The sequence below is a fragment of the Aphelocoma coerulescens genome, chromosome 20, assembly GCF_041296385.1.
Source record: "Aphelocoma coerulescens isolate FSJ_1873_10779 chromosome 20, UR_Acoe_1.0, whole genome shotgun sequence".
NCBI classification, from domain to species: Eukaryota; Metazoa; Chordata; class Aves; order Passeriformes; family Corvidae; genus Aphelocoma; species Aphelocoma coerulescens.
The window spans coordinates 16,102,200-16,117,149 of record NC_091033.1 but is presented as its reverse complement, the minus strand read 5'-3'; the positions used below and the strand labels follow the sequence as shown (position 1 = coordinate 16,117,149).

The following is a 14,950-nucleotide window of genomic DNA, read 5'->3' as shown; positions in this document are numbered from 1 at the left end:
AGCAACTTCTGATCACTGCTGCATAAATGAGTGTTGTTTTGCTACGGCTCTGTTACTTTTCTGATCACAGAAACCATGCATTTAATAAACTTGTATGTAGTTGTACTTTTTCTACTGGCCTAAAATACTGCTTTCAAAGTGAGAAATTCAGACCACGTTTCTGTCACAAGACAAAACTTACTTGGATGTTGCACCAATTAGCACACCTTTTATTTTAGAATTTATGTGCAGACTACCAGATGACAGAATGACACAGCAAGTGTGAAACCATGTAATTCTGAGGGCAATATTTCAAAAAATTCTCAGGAGAAGGCATACAGTATTGAGAATTGCATGTAAGTTTAGTTTACATTATAAGTATTGCTTGAAATATCTGTATCTTTATTTTGCAAAACAGAAAAATCATGAGGACTGATTTATAAAAGTTGGTTGTAAGGTATTACTGCCCTTCTGGTTTTTGTTTTGGGTGTTAATAATAATGTAAATAAAGGTTTCTATTTAAAATCAGAACTTGGTGACACTGTATGAGCTGTCTAATACTTTAAGGCTGATTATCCTGTAAAGGTCAGAGAAAATTCCCTGCTAGCACTGATGAAAACTGTGTGGAAAGAATGATTTACATTTTTTCAAAGTTGTCTGTAAAAGCTGAGGGAATAACAACTGAGACCTTTCACTTACGAGACACATTTAGCACTGACACTGACTAGAATTCACATATTTTTCAACTTAAATAGCAGTCTCTAGAAGAGCTGAAAGGATGAGAGGTGGTGTCTTTCCCCAAAGTTGGCAACAACATACCTTTCATTATATACCAGCTGCTTCTTGTGTCACATACAAGTCTCACAGCTCAGTATTTTCTGTAAAGGGCCAAGATAACTTTTCAAGCTTTTGACTGAAAAGTAACAGGTGCAGTTAACACTGGTCCTGCAGGATTTTGACAGTCACAACCTCACCTTGCCAGAGACTATAGGCTAAACATACAAGTGCATGCAAATTTAAAAAAAATCTAACCTCATACTCTTTCTGCGTGCACGCTGGGAATAGCAGATACCTGCAGCTCTTCTCTGGAAAGCACCAAAAATGTGGGATTTTTTGGGAACTTAAGTATTTTTTAACTTACTTGTATGTATCTGGGACCTCACCATCTAGTAGATTTTTCTGATAATCCATGAAATTTGTAACAAGTTATAAAGAAAATACATGGCTAGATGAAGACAGACATTCAGATTTTACTTCCATAATCAAAAAAAGCTTGCAAGAAAGCTTTGGGTAGTGTATTTGACTTACCACATGTGATACAAATACTCAGGCCCTATCTTACCATATACAAAGACTGCACTTCTGCTTTCTGAGCAGGGATTTTTTCTCACTTCCTAAATTCAAGTACATTTTTTGAGTATGGGGTTGTGATACCAGGGATCTATATGCCTGGATATAATTCCACTTGATTTTCCTAACTGCAAAACCAGGAAGGGCTTCAAAATAATTTCCATGCTGTATTTTTACACTGCATTTCTACAAGGGCAAGTTTGCATTTTGAAAAAAAATACCTCTTTGTTAGGAGTGAAGGCCACGGGTTGTTGAGTCTGTCCCATGAGCACCCTCAGGCATTTGCCTTTAAACACAGGTAGCAATGTAACATGAAACAAATTAAAAATGCAAATCTCACTACTAGTGCCTGTACTACAACATATTTAATAATGTCCTTATGAAACTACTCAAATAATTCTGTACACTGTGCTTAGTAAAATTATAGGTTTTTTCCCCTGTGAAAACATTTGAACAGTAACTGTTACTCAGAACATTTATTTTTTTGCAGACTAAAGTAGAACTAGATTATTCTTTATTAACTACAAGTATTGAACTCTCAGAGCTGCCTTTTTTAAAAAATAAATGTAAAAGTTACACTGCTAAGCAAACACTGCTTTCTCAAAGGAACTGTTTTGGTTTTGAACATACAGTATAATATTACCACATAAAAAAAGTCATACAAATCAGATTTTGTTAAAATTTAAGATGTACATTTACTGAAATTTTTCAGTACCTTTAAAAATGAGTAAATTCTGACGTACTATGCAACAGTAAGTAGCATTTTGAGAAATGGTGGGTGGGCATTACACTTTTTTATTAACAAAGTTCTTCACAACCTGAAGGAATTTATTTTCAAACAGTATACTGATCAATATTTACACTACCCCTCCAAAAATCTGGCATCCTGTTAGACAAGATTTTCTCTAATATTCATAGAAGTGACAATACGATGAACAAGTAGATGTGGAACTAAAATGTATCCTCAGAGGAAATTGAAGAAACTCCATGGTATTGAGAACACTCAGTGCTGCTGACTTCAGTTCCTGAATCTTTTCAAAGTTCTTTTCAACCATTACCCCAGTGATAAGAAAAAGCTTGTTTTCTAAATCTTGCTTTAGAGTTGTACTTGGCTTTGAAGTTTTTCTCATGGCAACTAAAGATACAGGTGAACTGGAAATTGTTTTAAGGTCCCTTCAACTGTCTGTGTAAACACTGTCGCTGCAGCGGCAGTCCTCTTTGGGATTTGGCTAGGTTTCCTCCTGTATCAATTCCTGAATCAGCGTTAGTTGTGTCTTGAAGTAAAATGCCTTGTGAAGATGATGAGGTATAATCCAAAGCAAAAAAGCAGGTACAACAGTGGATTTCAGAGACCTGTATTTCTGACAGCATTTCCCATTATTTCACTGCTTCTATTCAACTCACTCACCAGTGCAAACATTCTATCTATTTCAGCCTCAAAGTTTATCCAGTTCTTCAGGCAAACGTTAAAATTCATTTAGTCTGTACATGGATTCAAGTCCTGGCCAGGTTGTATCCTCATGGAGGTGCAGCACATGGGGGAGATTAGCCCTCCCAGCCTTCCCACAGTTGTCCTCTTTAAAATAAAACAAATGCAGTTTAGTGTATAGCATTCTAGTAGAAAGTAGTTAGAAAGGTATTTTTAATGGTTCCATGCAGTAAAAAACAATGGAAACACCGTGAACCACCTATAAAAGCATAGCACTTGAATGACAGAAACAATCCAACTGTGTTTGAAACTTCAGCCTGTACACAGCTTGTTAATTCAGCCTTCATTTTGGTTCTAAAGCCAGTCTTAGATCTCTTCAATTAGAAATAAAAACACTGCATTATACGAGCAACTCCTCTTGGGCAAGAAGACCAGACTGTGCCTAGAAAGGGACTTGTACCTGGTTTTTCCACTGTACAGTTTGAGAACACTTTATGATTTTTAATGAATTGAAGTCTCTGTCTTCTTTTTAAGGGGAGATTCAGAGACAGTAACAGGCAACGGTAATTTTTTAATATACGTAAATTTGTACCTCACCTTGGAGCTCTGGCAGTTTGAGAAACTGCCAGATCATCATCAAGTTTTAAATGCCAGCTGAGTAAGAAAAAAGCAGTTTTAGATACAAATCTGTCTTGTAGTCTACTTTCTGTTTTAAATTCCTTTTTCTGCTCACAGCACAAGGCTGTAGTTGGATAAAGAGCAAGAAAATACATGATGCTGCCTCACAACTCATGAGAAATCAGTCGGTTTTGTTCTTTCTGGACTGTGTGAAAAACCACTAGGTAGCTGCTACTAGTTTAAATCCAGACAAAACCAATATACTGGACTTCAATTTTTACTGGCAGTTGACCATAACTGGTTTCTTCAACTGAGCATCTAACTTGTTTAAAATTGCCTTGACCTTAATGCTCCTAGATTCCCAAAAAACATGTACCAAGAGGTTTTGTGCAGCAATAGTAGTCAGTAAAGATATGGCAGTATCGTATTTCTTGCATAATTTAGAGGACTTTCCTCCTAAGCATTCCATGAGAATAGATGATGATGGTAAAAAAGGTGGTGCATGCAAAAAGAGAAGGGAAAAAGCTAAGTAAAAGCTAATGCTTTTGGTGAATTGCTCCCAACTCACAGTGACTTGGCAGATGATCGTCTCTTCACATCTGGCCATTTTCGACGCTGAAATTGCCTAATTTTCAAGCAGCAAAAGGAGAAAAAAAGTTAACCATCACCAAGAAAGCAACCAGCACCACACAGTGTGAAAGAGGAGGAAGAAAAATTCAGCCAGAATTTTGACTACTAGGATCAGAACATACTGTAACATTGAAACAAATAGCTCCAGTGTTTCAAAGCAACTGGGGTGGAAAGGTCTTTCAAATGCTCTTTTAGGCCAGGGCTTTCCATGTGGTTCCCAATCCCACACTTGCTCTTTCAGCATGAAGGTAGTACTTAAGAATAATAACATAACTTTTTTTTTTAAATGTACCTGTACTGCTCGTAGCTTCCATCTTTAAGTCCTATATGAAGAAAATTAACAATGTTACTAACAATTGCCTGTATGAGGTAAATCACAATTTAAAACAAATACTCAAGAATTTAACAAATTTCCTGATGCCTTGAGTAAGCTGGTATGCCCTCATATCTGACCCTGCACTGAGCAGAAGTTTGGAGCAGAACTCCAGAAGTCCCTTCCAACTTGAACTGACCTGTGACCACCTAACAGTGGCTATTACGGTATTCTCTCCCTCTTTCACCAGTACTGTTCCTTCCTCATCTTCTCCTGCATCTCAGCAATATTTATCACTATGCTAAGGGTCATTCTTCATCTTAAAAACATGACATAACACAAACTGAACACGTACAAAAATCTGAGAACGCAGTCAGCCTCAGCAGGACATTACTAGTGTAAGTAAATCATAAGTTTCATAATGGTAAGGGTCTTTTGGGGAGTTTGTGAGTGCAATAGGAGAGGCACTTACCTAGATCCATGTTCCTAGTTCTTGGATTGCATTGCTTATACCCTCTGCAACTTCTGAGTTCCATGAGCTGGACGTGCAACCGATTAAGAACATCTCTGTCGAGCGTATTCACTGCATTAATTAGCTGCAATAAACAGGTGGTTCTTGTTAGTAACTATTGCTCTGTAATTTTGTAACTTTTGGAATATAGGTTGTTTATTTGTAACAGGAAAGAGCCACATTATACTAGTTTAAATGATACAGGCCTTAACTACATCCTGCAGCAATACTGCACAATTTCAATTTATTGCTGATAAGTAACAATGATGTGTTTCTTGAGCTGTGATCTCAAGGTCTATGATCAAATACCTGATATGGATCGGTATTGAGATCAAAATACTCCAAAAATCCAGTAGCAAATTCACAGAACAGGAAGTTGTGGGTCTCGTTGATTGTCCTCAAACACCAGTATGTGTTGTTGTTGGCACTGGTACAGGCACAGAAAGGGCCCACTGCAAATTCAAGAGTTATAAAGACATAAGCTACATGCTTCTGTCTTTAGCCCTGTTAATTACTTTCTGTTTATGGTATTACTTTATTCATAGACAGTTACTCTCACTCCTGAGCTCTAAACCAAAGAATGCCTTCCAGCATCAGCTTCTTGTTCTGTGCATACCCAACCCACATAACATGACTAAAGTAACCTCTTGTCTAGTTGCTTTCTCTGGTTGGAAAACATTCCAGATGGTGAGATACCATGCAGGTCATTGTACAGTATTCAGTATCTGTTGGTTATTTGCAGTTGGTTTTACATCCTTGCCTTTTGTGCAAGAATAACTACAACACTGAAACAGAGATTATTTACTATGGAGAAGACTGCATGGCTTTGGTTACAGAGTAGCTGTAAACCAAAACCAGTAGCTGCTAGCAACCCAACATCCTGGCCCAGTCTAGCCAAAACTTGCCCCCCATTCCTTAGTTTACAGTATTCTTACGTGTCCACAGGGGAGCAGTTTGCCAGTGCTGGTTGTCATGGGTGAAGCAGGTCAGACCAGGCATGCTGCATGTGTCATTATTTTTAATTCTCTTAAGCAATTTACGCAGTTTCTTCTTCCGTCTCTGCTCTCGCAGCAGCCACAGCCTGTCTTTCTCCTGTAGGGCTTTCCTGCACACATGAAACATTAGGGTCATGCAAACTCTGTTAAACTTGAACACACCTAAAAAAACCCGAACCAGCTAATAAAATAAGCTGCTCAGAGGGAAAGAATCTGCATTTTTTAATTAAATGGTGTTCCATACAAATGGAGATGACTCTGCAATTCAATAGCACTGGAAAAAAAAAAGCAGCCAAAGAGGCTTGTAGGCCTGAGGTTTGCAATGTGGTATTTTCCAAAGCAGAGACTTTATCTTAGAATTTACAAGCATTTTGATATGGGCTTAGTTCCTTGCCCAGATGTCCCTGTGTTTATGCTTTTTAATACAGGATAAATTAAATACTACTACTTTTGCCTAGTGTGTAACTGGTGTGTACAGACCAAATGTTAATATTAACATTTTGAACATCATCTTTCAAAGGAACAGGCCTTCACTTACTTGAAAGGATGAAGACTGGATCCTTTGTGTCTCAGTTTGCTCTTGTGTTTTGAATGATAACTGGAAAATAAAAACAACATTGCTGGTGAACAACAGCAAGACAACTGCCCCTGTTCTTACCACATTATCTGACTGGATTTGAAACAGATTTAATCCAGTGTCACTTCTCTCTTCAATTTATTAGTGTATGTGATGAATAAAGGCAATCTTGCTCGACTGGATCAGGCACTTCCCAGCCTCACTGCGCCTCTTTCTTCCGCTCCTTTGTCCACAGTGACACCCGGTGTGCTAACACTGCATTGCAATGTATAGCCATGTCCAGCTACAATTGACTATTATTTTAAACTGGTTGTTTCCCTACACGAGGCACATGGAATAAATAGATTTGTAATTAAATTACATTTCTGCAACTGAATATTCCCTAAATTCCCTAATGACAAGTTTATACAACGTTCCCATTATTTTCCTTCTGAATACAAGCATTTCAACACCAGCTGTACTTTGTAGGGCTGGGAGGCAGGGGATGTGGGTGTCCTCCACTATTACTAGCTGGAAGTTCCAGGAAAACTTTAACAAGATGGATTGAACTGTCCCAGCAAGAGCAGTGTCTAATATAGTCAGAGATAGAGCGTAAGCAGACATATATTCTGGCTGAGTTACTACTGCTTTGCCTTCATCTCCAGGAACTCTTAACAATTTTTCAGAAATTTCCTTTTCTGTGGCATTACCAAAGTTAAAAAAAAGAACAGCCTCAGTCAATGGCAATATTTTCTCATTGATAAAGCTACTACCTACACAAATCAGCAAATTCAAACTTGGTTTAATAAATGTTGTTTTCTAAACAGTACGCCTGAATTCAATTAGTTGTATTAAAATTCCCTTCAAAACAAATCTTTTAAGTTCTTAATGCTATTGGGAGATTTCTTAAATTTAATCCGCATAACAAATTAATAAAGTAAGTTTATTAAAGAACTATCTTCTTCAGTCAATTTTTTCATCTTGCACAGATGCTGGGCATTTCATCAACTAATTCTAAATGCTAAATCAATGCAATTAAAATGCAAACACTTGACCATATATAACTCAGATGATTAACTTCATTGATTTCAGTGGGATTAGTCATCTTAATAATGCCATGCACGAATATAAGTGTACTCTATATCAGTCTGAAAAATAAAATTATTTTACATTTTCTATAAAACATTCACCAAAAATAAATTCATCTTTACAGTACATATTAAATAAGCTCAGTTTATATAAACTCAGTTAATCAGTTTTGAAAGCAGTGGATTATAAACCAAGATAAAGTTTCTGTCTATTTACCATCTAGAATGATACATCTTAAGCAGTTTTTGATGTGGGCTCCCATAACCCAAGAAATTGATGTTTTCCATATGTTAGTGATCTGGTGCTGAAACTACGTTGCCCACATGGGCCACATCCACAATAATTATATACCTCGTATCTGTAGAGTATGTTGCACCTCCAAGGTTTTAAGCATTAAGTTCAAAAAGGCATTCTGTGACACCAGTGAGAAAGAGAAGTTTTATCCACACCCTCTCACAGAGTCTACTTGGTAAGAGGTGCTTTAGCCACAGCTGACAGCACAGCTGCCTTGCGGTTTTGATTCCATTCAGATACAGCGCTTTTTTTTGTGATAATCATACCATTCTGCCACTGTGGCTACAGTACACCCAGTGATACCTGGCTCTCAGCAGCCTCAGAGCTGGCTCTGTGATCACCATGAGCAGGAGAAGGTGCTCCTGGTCTCTTTCTGAACAGCTTTTCTCAGGGGAAAATTCTGTTCAATTTTGGAAGATTTTCTGTTGTGCTTATTTTCAGAGCAAGAGCTCGATTGCCCCTGGGTTTCAGGTGTGCTTGAATCTGGATCAGGATCAGGTTTGAGATCATCTAAGGAACCTGAATGTGCACAAGTCCATGGGACCTGATAAGATTTTTTCATGGGTCCCGAGGGATCTTGCATGGAAAGTTGCTAAGCCACTATCCACCATTTTTGAAAAATTGTGGCAGTCAAGTCCCTGCTGATTAGAAAAAGGGAAATATAATGCCCATTTTTAAAAAGGGGAAAGCAGAAGATCCAGGACACCACAGATCAGTCAGTCTTGTTTCTATGCCCGGCAAGCTCATGGAACAGATTCTTCTGGAAGCTATGCTAAGGGCACATGGAAATTGAAGAGGTGATGGGTAACAGCCAACATGGCTTTACAAAGGGGAAATTGTGCCTGACAAATTTGGTAGCCTTTTGTGACTGGGCTACAGTGTTGGTGGAGGAAGCAGAGCAACTGACACTGTCTACCTGAACTTATGTAAAGCATTTGACACTGTCCCCCATGACATCCTTGTCTTTTAAATTGTAGAGACATAGATTTGATGGATAGATCACTCAGCAGAGGAAGAACTGGCTGGATGGTCCCACGCAAAGAATTGCGTTCAAGGGCCCCTTGTCCATGTGGAGACCTGTGATGAGTGAGGGCCCTCGGGGGTCAATATTGGGGCTGATAATGCTCAAATGTCTTTGTTGTCAACACACAGTGGGATCAAGGGCACACTCAGCAAGTTTGTGGATGACACCAAGCTGTGTGGTGCAGTCACACACTCTAGAGAGAAGAGATGCCATACAGAGGGACCTTGACAGGCTTGAGAGACGGGGCCAATGCAAACCTCATGAAGTTCAACAAAGGGAAGGGCAAGGTCCTACACCTGGGTTATGGCAATCTCTGACAAATCTACAGTTTGGGTAGAGAAGTTACTGTGAGCAGCTCTGTGGAGAGAAATGTGGGGGTGATGGTTGATGAAGCACCCAAGCCCACAGTGAGCACTTGCAGCCCAGAAAGCCACATCTATCCTGGGCTTCACCCAAAGGAGTGTGGCCAGCAGGTCCAGGAAGGGGATTCTACCCCTCTAGTCTGCTCTTGTGAGACCCCAAGTGGAGGACTGTGTACAGTCCCGAACATAAGAATGACATGGAACTGCTGGAGCAAGTCCAGAGGAAGCCACAAAGTTGATAAGAGGACTGGAGCACATACCCTACAAAGACAGGCTGAGAAAGTTGGGACTCTTCAGCCTGGAGAAGAGAAGGTTGTGTGTGGAGACCTCATAGGAGCCATGCAGTATCTGAAAGGGCCTACAGGGAAGCCGTAGAGAGACTCTGTCTGGAACTGTAGTGATAGGACAAGGGGCAATAGGTACAAATTGTAAAGGGGAAATTTAGGTTAGGTATTAGAAGCCAATTTTTTACTGTGAGGGTGGTGAGACACTGGTACAGGTTGCCCAGGGAGGCTGTAGATTCCTCAACCCTTGCAGTGTTCAAAGCCAGGCTGTATAAGGCCATGAGCAACCTGGTCTAGTGGGAGGTGTTCCTGCCCATGGCAGTGGGGCTGCAACTGGATGATCTTTAAGTCCCTTCTGAACCTTAACATTCTATGATTCTATGGACCTTCTTTCCACATAATCAATGGGCTAATCATATGGCCATTTTGCAAATGTTTGGCTACGTAAGAACCAACTATGCAGAGACCTTAACGCATAATCAGTATTCAAGTGCCTACTGCACTTCATTCACAAATAATTTGTAGTATGAAAAAAAAGAGATCTGGTGCACTGAGTCAGTAGTAGTTACAAATACAGGTACTCTCCACCAGCTGTTAAATTCCTGCCTCTCCCACCTGATGCAGCTGCTAAATAGTGCAGTGATTTCATCCTGGGAGATAATACCTCCAAGCCTTGAAAAAAAATTGGATTGGAAAAAATTCTCTCATCTCCCCATTCATATACATCATGTATTGTTATTTGTAAAACAGATTTGTGTATCACTCCACCATAATAACGATTTGCCCTTGTGAAAGTTTTCAGAAAAAAACGTGCAGCTTAAAATAATAATCTCCAATATCTAACAGCAGCATCTTCAGTACAAGAGCATAACTAACTGGTTTACAAGCCATGTCACATGACCTGTTACATCATCACCACTTGATGTGGTGCAGAGGCAATTAAACTCCCGCCTGGCAGACAGTGGGCCTTGTACTTGTGCTGCAGCTCAACTTCCCCTGAATGTGTACACAAGAGTACAGTAAGCAGGCAACCACTGAAAAAAACAGATCCTGATCTCTCCTGTGAGGACATAAATCAGTTACAGTTGCACACTAAAAATAATTTTTCTGAAGTACACAAAAAATACCTTAGTTTGTTACAATCACACTCTTCAGGTCGCTTCTTCTTTAGATGACCTCTCACCTCCCTCAGGTTTTTTATTTTATTTTGCAAAGTTTCAATCTTTAAAAAAAAACAACAAAAAGGCACAAAGACAGAGGTTGAAAAAAACCAGCATGATTTAGTCTTATTCTAACCTTCTCAAACCCATCCTACTGTCACCAAGAGCTTCCTCTTCACTACCTTCAATGGCTCTCACTCTCACCACTAACAAGCATGTTCAAATTATCTAGCACTAACAAGTAAAAGAAATTAATTCTAGAAACACCAAAACTAATGAACTAAACTAAACTCACTTTTCCTTGGGCTTATATATTTGATACTGAAGGACTGTGTTTTCAGAGGTACACTGGGGAACACAGCTACTAAGATGTTAAAAAGAGCCAGATTAATTTTTTCCCAGGATGGGGACAGCTTTAAGTCTTGTTTGTCTCATAAGCCATATGACATTTCTCAGCTGTACCTTCAGTTGCAATTCTCTCCTCCACTCAGCATCTTGTCTTCACAAACTTGTAATAATTTAATTATTTCTGAAATGTCCATTCTGAAATCAGCCAGCAAGTTCAAAAGGTTCCAGGGAGGGACAAAGACACCCAGAGGCAAACAGACACACAGACAGTCAGCTTGATCCTATCAGCCCACAGAAAGCAACACTAAAAACACACACTGAAAACATCACTGACCTCATGGTCAATATGTAGTTTATGGTCCTTCCAAGCTTGCAGTGACCTGTACAGATCTGTGTCGCACTGAACGGTATCATTCTCCAGGATATAGCACCTTGGCATGGAAAAGCAAATAGTGTTTATTACAGTGGCTACACATACACACTCAGAGCAATGCAAACAGCTGCTCTTAATAACACAGCTCCAGGACAAATGAGACCATGGATTGGAAATGACATGCAGAATTCAAAAACCAATGTTCATTCAAGAAAATACAAGTGTGTTCTGAGCCAGGAAAGAAGTCTGGGTTTGAGTTGCCATGGAAATTTTTAAGTAGAAAAATTCAACGAGAATATTTCTATCAAGCAGAACCTGTTGACTGCTTCATTTCTATACGTAAAGGGTGCTGCACAGAATTCTTGCTTATTCGTTAGACTTCCTACATAAACAATCATTACTAACTAGCAAGAATTGAAAGCATTACTCAGAGGCAATTTCCCAATGCATAATTAAGTAATGCAGGAGTAGGAGCAAGGATAAAGTACTTCCTTATAAGATGTATACCATCTTATACACCATACATCTTGTACACCATAAAGAAAAGAGAGGAAACCCAAAACCAGAAACCAGAAGCAAAGAAATTTTGATGTTTTCTACAAAAGTGATTAAAATTTTTCAAGGGTATCTCCCTGACTTTCAAAGCAAAACACCCTCTGACAATATAAAATCCTTATGTTTCACTAACATCTAGTGAAATCCAGTTTTTAAACTTAATAAAGAAGAAAGCAAAAATCACCACTTGACAGATTTACCTGGAAAGTTTATTAGGGGTTGAATACCATGCAGTCATTTCTGAATGCATGTTTAAATTAAAGCTGAGTATTTGCAATACTGCTTTATTTTCTTTAAACCACCTCATGTATTTTGTCCCGTAGCCTTCTTTTCTGCTAAGGACAGCTCATGAATAATGCACAACCTTCCTGACAGTTCCTTGTACGAATCTTGGATTCACCCAGTAAGGCAGCAAAAGTCAATTCAATTTGTTCCAGAAGGAAAAAACAAACAGTGATTCATGGGTCCTAAACATTCATGAGAAGCTGGGGTAAGAGGGCACAATTCTCTGATGCCTACATTTCCTCATATTGGTGAGTTTCTAATTCACTTCTGCGAACAGAAGTCAAATGGAAAACACAGATATCAACAGCAGCTACCTGGCTCCTGCATGTTTACATGAGCTTGTCATGAAACAATGCATGTAATCAATGATGATTGGTGGATTTTCTGATAATTCACAGGTGGAAATGGGGACTAAATGAATTAAAGTACAGCTGAAGAGACATCATCAGTCCCTAGATTCAACACTGAGGAAATTATTTTAGCTTATTACTAGTCCAAGTGATCAGACAATTGCCTTCCTTCTCTCTCGATATGTTTCATTTCCCAATGCTCCTGGCCCATCCAATTTCAGTCACAGTATAGATTTTCCTCTCCTAGCACTGGTTACAGAAAACTCTGTACAAAGCAACCAGTGACACAAAACCAGTTCATGCTCCAGTCAGGGCCTTTGGTCTCCAGCCAGGCCAGGTTATCCACTACACACTGATTTCCAGGTGTAAGGCCTCTTTTGGTTTCACACAGTTAACACCACTGTTGCAAACAGTTTTACTTGTCCTCACTAGAAACATATGCACTGATGAGTGGTTACTGTCTCAACCCAATGCAGAAGACACAAATGCACTGCTGCAACTCTTCAGGAGCTTCAGCCCCTCTGCACCGACGAAACTAAAACAAAACTGAACACTATTGGACACATGGGAATAAGAATTTTAGTGAAGCTAGACTGGGTATCTGAGAGGGACACAACATGCTCAGCACATTTCAACCCACCCATTTATGTAAAGCAGTCACTTAAGGAGCAAAAGCTTTTCAAAATCTACCATGTGCACTTACCTGTGGGTTACTTTGATCAGGTTAGGGGCTGTGTACTCGGCAATGCTACCAGTGCCACTGTATTCCCCCATGTCTCTATCTTCCTCCTCCTGGAAAACAGCCCTCTGCACCTTGTGCCGCTTGGTGATGTTCCTTGGTAAGATGGGCTGGTAACCATCCTCTAAAACCAGGTTATAGTCAGTTCCATCCAGCTCAACAGATACAGAACGGACAGAGCGATTCCGGACATAGCTTGGTTTGAATTCTGCATGGAAAAAGTGCAAGCAGGGCAGAAACAGCATGTTACAATTTGCTCCTCTTTGTGGTTCTTGGAAGGAAAAACCCCAGCCCATACTGTGCTGTTTGGAATTAACTGGATGACAGTGTTTGTTGCAGTTGTTCTGTGAGCTGCTGCTTCCCCAACTTTGGCATGGATGGGTGGATGGATGGACACTTCAGGGCATGAGAGGGGAGATACAATGCAAATACAAAAGAATGGCAAAGGGGAAAGAAAATGTTCTAGTCCAGCACCAGTGAGAACAAATAGCTCATTCAAATGGATGCTTGCTCTTCCCCCACGATCACCAGATGGCAGTCACACCTTAAGCACTAACTACGACAGCTGTGACAGCTGTCACGGGGTCACCCTCAGGGACCAGTTCTCTGTGCTTTTCTGCTGTCCACCGTACAATCCTTCACTGCTAGGATTCCTGCAACACTTTCTGGAAGTTGTCCCAGTATTCCTAGTGCTCAGCCTGAGCTTTTCCCAGTCCTATGTTCATTCTTCAAGGCTAGATCCTTGATTTTTTTGGAAGGGATTAATATCCGAATCTTTACTTTTATCCACATGCAATTCTTTTCTTTGCAATTCTCTTCCTGATGTGCAGTCCAGACAGTCAGTTTCTCCATGAAGCACCACCCTCCAGTGCTCTGTACTCCCTCAAACTTTGCTTCTGCATTTGCAGCTCAAAAGCAAAATGAAACATTTGTTATGAATTGCCAGTGTCTCATGGATCTTTGCCCAAATCCCCAGAACTCCTCTCTTCTGTTTGGTCTGGAATGGCACAAGGAGAATGTAGTTATGAAATCTAAATCTATATCTAAACTTCCCTGCTGTGTGATGGAGTCCATCTCTGACTGTATTTCCTGCTCACCACCAGCAACTGCTGAGTCACTCATTAGGCACAATCATATCATTCCTTGAGAAAAAAGTACAACCTAGGTACCACAGACTCTCTTGTGCTCCCTGCCCTAGGGGAGTGTATTGGTTTGGCATGGCCTGGTTTTAGGTAGCAGGAGGGCCACAAAGATGGCTCCGGTGGGGAAGCTGCTGGAAGCTTCCACCATGTCTGACAGGGCCAATGGTTGATAGCTCTGAAGATGGACATGCTGCTGGCCAAAACTGGGCCAGTTAGAGAGGTTGGTAGCGCCTCTGCAATGACATATTTAAGAAGAAAATCAAAACAAAGTCACGAGATTTTGGATTCTAGGCAGAGAAAAGGAGGAGGTGAGAACATGTGAGGGAAAACAACATGGCAACACCAAGGTCAGTGAAGAAGGAGGGGGAGGAGGTGCTCCAGGCGCTGGAGCCGAGATGCCTCTGCAGGCCGTGGTGAGACCATGGTGAATCAGGTTGTCCCCCTGCAGCCCATGGGGATCCACGGGGGATGCAAAGATCCACCCATGGCCCGTGGGGGAGGTGCCCATGCCAGAGTGGGTGGATGCCTGGAGGAGGCTGTGTTCCAGTGGAAGACCTGGTGGAG

General features: G+C 40.3%; 1 protein-coding gene across 9 annotated transcripts in view; it reads right to left on the bottom strand.

Annotated features, from left to right (window-relative positions):
* Positions 1-1,826: 1,826 nt before the first annotated feature.
* The window catches only part of SULF2 (sulfatase 2), a 122,247-nt gene continuing 109,123 nt past the window's right edge, over positions 1,827-14,950 (bottom strand). For 8 of the 9 annotated variants that reach the window (XM_069034537.1, XM_069034541.1, XM_069034544.1 and 5 more), the window contains 10 exons: positions 13,209-13,452; positions 11,277-11,373; positions 10,562-10,656; positions 6,364-6,423; positions 5,766-5,935; positions 5,140-5,282; positions 4,792-4,915; positions 4,299-4,329; positions 3,945-4,001; positions 1,827-2,905 (listed from right to left, as the gene is read on the bottom strand). In XM_069034537.1, coding sequence (XP_068890638.1) covers positions 2,875-2,905; positions 3,945-4,001; positions 4,299-4,329; positions 4,792-4,915; positions 5,140-5,282; positions 5,766-5,935; positions 6,364-6,423; positions 10,562-10,656; positions 11,277-11,373; positions 13,209-13,452 — 1,052 coding nt within the window. In that variant the 3' untranslated portion in view covers positions 1,827-2,874. The remainder of the gene's footprint in view (positions 2,906-3,944; positions 4,002-4,298; positions 4,330-4,791; positions 4,916-5,139; positions 5,283-5,765; positions 5,936-6,363; positions 6,424-10,561; positions 10,657-11,276; positions 11,374-13,208; positions 13,453-14,950) is intronic. The other variant, XM_069034538.1, reaches the window with a different exon arrangement.